The 5,163-nt window shown below is 40.6% G+C and overlaps 1 protein-coding gene across 1 annotated transcript; it reads right to left on the minus strand.

Moving 5' to 3' along the window:
* Nucleotides 1–392: 392 nt before the first annotated feature.
* Nucleotides 393–1,103, minus strand: DIRAS2 (DIRAS family GTPase 2). Its single transcript, XM_013956352.2, has one exon. It carries the CDS (start codon nucleotides 1,074–1,076, stop codon nucleotides 477–479), a length of 600 nt encoding a protein of 199 aa, XP_013811806.1. The 5' UTR covers nucleotides 1,077–1,103; the 3' UTR covers nucleotides 393–476.
* Between the last annotated feature and the right edge of the window lie 4,060 nt (nucleotides 1,104–5,163).

The raw sequence follows: 5,163 nt of genomic DNA on the forward strand, positions 1-5,163 counted from the left end.
AACCGTTTGTCCTCAGCATTCTTAAAGGGTATGATAACTTAATCCAGCATGCATTTATACATTCTAGATTTCTTCATGGGCATTTGTTGATTTTTCTTCTAACAGTATGTTATGTAGATACATTGCCTTCCATTGCACTTATATGCAAACATAAAGATTATGAAGCTGACTTCCCAAATCTTCCACAGTACACTAAGGATGGAAATTGTTTTCTTTTCTAAATTATAAAACTAGATATCCTGGCCTGTCTTGCTTTCAACATCCTGATTTTTTTTTACTGATAGCTGGAGCAAATGATGTTTGAATTGTTGGCTTTTTAATAGTAACCACAGTAACACATTTTTTCAAATTCCAAATATTTCTTTTAAAATAGATACTAATAAATAGGGTCTTGTATGTTTCTCTGTTTCCTATAGGTTTCACACTGCTATTGTCAGACAGATGAGACTGTGTGACTGACTCGTGGCAGTGCAATTTCACATCACCACACATTTGCCTTTCAGCTTCTCTTTCCTTTTCTGCTGCTTGCTTTTTTTGCCATCAATCTGTAAACTCACAGTCCTGCGTTTCTCTAGGTTTAGCAACTCTTGGAATAACTCTTTCACGTTATGGTTCAGCTTGGCAGAGGTCTCCATAAAGGCACACTTCCACTTCTTGGCCATGGCTTCTCCTTCACTGCTGTCCACCTCTCGATTTTGGTTCTCATCATTTTTGTTCCCCACCAGCATTATCGGAATGCTTTCTACATCTCCTTTAATTTGACATATTTGTTCATAGATGGGTTTGAGTTCTTCCAAGGACTGTCGGCTGGTGATTGAGTAAACCAAAATGAAAGCGTGTCCTTTAGAAATAGAAAGACGTTGCATGGCTGGAAATTGATGGCTCCCGGTAGTGTCAGTGATCTGCAAAGTGCATATACTCTTATCACAGCTGATCACCTGCCGATAGGTGTCTTCAATGGTAGGGATGTAGCTCTCTCTGAAAGTGCCTTTCACAAATCTGAGGACCAAAGAACTTTTGCCAACTCCTCCAGCCCCAAACACAACAACTCTATAATCATTGCTTTGCTCAGGCATGTTTCTTTGCAAGTCTGGTGTTCTCAGTTAGAGGGAAAGATCTAGGAAAGAAAATAATGAAAAACAAAAATGAAGACATTAATACAGGTTCCTATGGGGGAATGGACTTTACGCTAGCTTTCCCAAGAAAAATGAACATGACGTAAGTGATGACAACACAGTAGTAATACTTCCAGAAGACTTGTGATGGGTTATAGAATGATTTATTTCAGCAATGGGGTTAGGATTTCCAATCTAGCCCAGGTTGGTAATGAAAGACCATCTTCATTACCTCACACTTGATTTTAAATTAACCTTGTTATTTTAAGCATTCGTCCTAATGGGCTAATGGCCCCAGAATAAAAAGCTGCACCTGTTCATTTGGGAACTGGCCCCTCAGCAAGGCCAAGGGCTGAAATACTCTGCTGTCTCTAAAATGAGTCTTCTCAAATCATTATTGAAGCACACTGATAGACACCTGTCTGAGAGTCAGTTATTCTCAACATGCCATGTCTTCAATAACAAGCGAATTTATCTCCAGTGCAACTGGACAACATTTCTTAGTAAAGTGTAAGAGACATCTGTGGATTCTTCAACAACAGCGCTATAGCTTTCCCATTGTGCTAACAGTGCCGTAACTTGCTTTGTAACTCTTTGGGGGTGCGTGCCCCACTTTGATGTGTTTCCGCACTTTGTTTCCAGTTCAAAGGGTACATTTTGGTAAGCTGAGATTGTTCATGTTCAGTCTGCCTTTTCATTCTCATTTTTATTTTGCGGTACACAATCTTCGAATGAGACATCCTACATTTTTGAAAAAGGTTGTGCAGGCGTCTTCACAACGTTTGTCAACGGCTCATATTATCAAGCTCGGAATAAAAGGCAAATATGTGTATGGGAATAGTCACAAAACACTGTGAGCCTTGAAGCTTGGAACCCTTTATCAAAACCAATCTGTAAACAATAGGACCACAGATGTGATCATCATTAAACAATAAAAAGATAAAGCTTTTTCAGGGTCACAAGCTATAATTGTTTTTGAATTCATTAAGATAAATGTGAAGATAAATTCCTCTTGCTGTCAGTGGTAGTTCATTAGGTACACGGCATGTATCTCTTATGTTTAGTAAGATTTAAGTGAATAAATACTAAAAAAATTGAACCCTAAAGGGTGAAGAGAGTCTAGGATATCCTTATTTTTCAGACCAAAGCTAGATAGAGCATTGTATAAATAGTATGCATTGGACAAACTGCAAAATTTGCTGCACCCATATTTATTCTGAGGCAAATGGGTGATTTAAGAGGGGAGACTGTAAGTGAAATACTGTTCTCTTGTCCAAGTGCCTTAGGGGCCAGGTGACTGAACTGATCTGTTGCAGTGTTGCTTGGGTTGTAGGTAATCCACAATAACCCAAAGGCTTTCCTTACTGAATAAGGAAGCTGATAACCTTCAAGGTATTTCTACACTGCAGTTGAAGAAGTGATTGCAGTGCGGGGAAGAATTTTAAGGGACCTTTTATCTATATGGCACAGGGAGCAATAGCAGGGTCGATGTAGAAGTAAGGAGGCAAGTGGAGCCCCCATGACCTCATCCCAGTTGCTGGCCCACACTGAATTTTGTGCTTCTGCATCTTCAATGCTATTGCTGCCTGTGCCAGTTAGATTAAAGGTATGCCTATCCATGCTGCACTAATGTCTTCATTTCGCTTCTCAAGCATACCCTGATTTTGTTATCCCTCTTGTTCAGAGCATCCTATTCCATTCTAATTCTTATGTCTGAGTAAGCTGAAAACATCTGTCTCTACCTAACATGTTGGATGAAGGAGTTGTATTTCCTCCTCTGCCACACCTTAGGCAAAATAACCAATGCAACTGGGGACACTGATCCTGAGGCGAAATGGAGAGCTGTCACAGCACTGCCTGCCCAGCCTGGCTTCAGGCAGGTGACAGCTTTGGCCCTTCCATCGGTCCTAGGCTACGGCTACTGTGGCTCTCAGAGACCTATTTAAATATAACAAAGACTGATAAATAAGGGTGTTTGTTTGTCCTGAGGCACTGAAGCAAAATAATTTCCCTGTGAGAGCAGAAGTCAAGGAATGGAAAGAAAACACCGGCGCCTGTATTTAAATAAAGGGAAAGGTCCTCCGAGGAAGAGGGGAACGGGCAAGGAGTTCCTGCTGCTGAGAAAACAAACAAAATCAAACGTAGCTAGCAAGAAATAAGAGTGGAAGAAGCAAGCAGGAAGCCGTTCCACTGAGAATAAACAGGACTATGAGCTGCCAATGTGCAAACTGAGAACAGAGTGGTAGGCAAGTGTAGAGAATGAGCTACTGCAATTATGGTTTAGTAATTTCTGTGAGCAAGAAGGCAAGAGAGAAAAACATGGCTATTTTACCTCAGAAATAGCGGAAGTGTAGGTTAATTTGCACAGTCAGATAATACGTATGAAATGATGACAGAAACTGTATTTGACTATGAAAATTAGTGAAATAGAGTGGGGGTAAAAAATTAAATTAAAAAAGCCAGCTGAGTGTGCTCTTCCTGTATTAAGCTGCATGTTTTAAACACACTTACAGGTCTCCAAGAAAGCTGGCACATATGCTTGCTCAATAGTTAGAACAAATTGAAATGTGGCACTTAAAGGGCACATTTAAGTATTAAGCATCTGAAAAGCATCTAAGTGAACCTGAAAATGGCATGGTAATAGTCTTCAAATACATAATAAATTGTTGCAAAGAGGAAGGGTGGATGTCTGTGGTGGATAAAACACGAATTGATGAGCTTAAATTGCAGAGCAAAAGATTCACATTAGACATTAGGAAGACTTTCCAGTAGGAAGGATAGCACATAGATTGCTTGTGGAGAATTTGCAGGCTGTCAGCGGGAATGACCACAGACTCATCGGATAATTCAGGCTGAGAGGGTCCTCAGGAGGTCTCTGTGCCAACCTCCTGCTCAGCCCAGGGGCCAGCCATGAGGGCAGACCAGGTTGCTCAGGGCTTAGTCCTGTTGGGGCTTCAAAACTTCCAAGGTTTCCCACAACCTCCTTGGGCAACCCGTTCCACTGCTTAATTATCCTCATAGTGACTTTTTTCCCCCCTTATATACAGTCTGAATTTCTCTTGTTTCAACTTATGCCTGTTGTCTCTTGTCCTCCTGCCATGCACCACGGTGAAGAGCCTGGATCCATCTTTTCAATGACCTCCCCATGGGCAGGAGGTCATGGCTACTTTCACAAACTACATTTGCACAAATTTACTAGCATCCTCTCAAGTGTTAGTTTAAACAAAACTACCATCCCTTAAACAAAAAGACAAAGCCCTTTTTGTAATACTTATCCATCCCCTTTGTGTTTTAATTGTTCTGTTGCAAAATTCAGCAAGTCTTAGGGAGTCTCCATCTAACCGGCTCCACTGACTTAGCTCTGCTTTCTGCACATGCTCTCCTAGCGCAAGGTCCGTGTTGCGGCCAATGAGCTTGATGGGCAATTCAGTAGGAATAAGGGCTGCCTCCGGTTCAAACTCAGCTACAAAATTTTACCTTAGACTAAATTCTTTACTAACTGCTTCTGACATGTCAGGTAGAAGAACTGAAGGGTTATTCTGACAGGAAGATAAGGTTTAGGGACTGTGTCATTTTGATATAAGTTTGGTCATTATGTTAATGGTAGTAAAAACATGCATTTAAGAAATGTTTAAACAAGGTGCCTTGCATTGCTGATTATGCACTTGGTATTTCAAACTCTTAATGTTCTTTGGATAACTAATTATGTGTGGGTGCATTAGCAGTTACAAAATCAGCATCGCTGGTCTCATATTTAGCCTGTGGATCTCCGTAGCTATCTTCTCTATCTGTATTCAGTATCTTGGTGTAATTTGTCTATCCATTGTATTTGTGACTTGCCTGTCATGTTTGCATTGGAACACTGAATAATGTATTTGTTTCTTTTCACTGCAAAAGGGCTAGGGAGGCTGAATTTGTGCATAATTAATACTTTTGAAATTTTCTGAAAATGAATCTACTCGAATACCTACCCCTAGGGTAATGGGAGACTAGATTATCCTATGGGTCTGCTGTGCTGGTAAACCCTCCTCTCCCTTGTACTTGAAAG

The sequence above is a fragment of the Apteryx mantelli genome, chromosome Z (assembly GCF_036417845.1).
Source record: "Apteryx mantelli isolate bAptMan1 chromosome Z, bAptMan1.hap1, whole genome shotgun sequence".
Classification (NCBI taxonomy): domain Eukaryota; kingdom Metazoa; phylum Chordata; class Aves; order Apterygiformes; family Apterygidae; genus Apteryx; species Apteryx mantelli.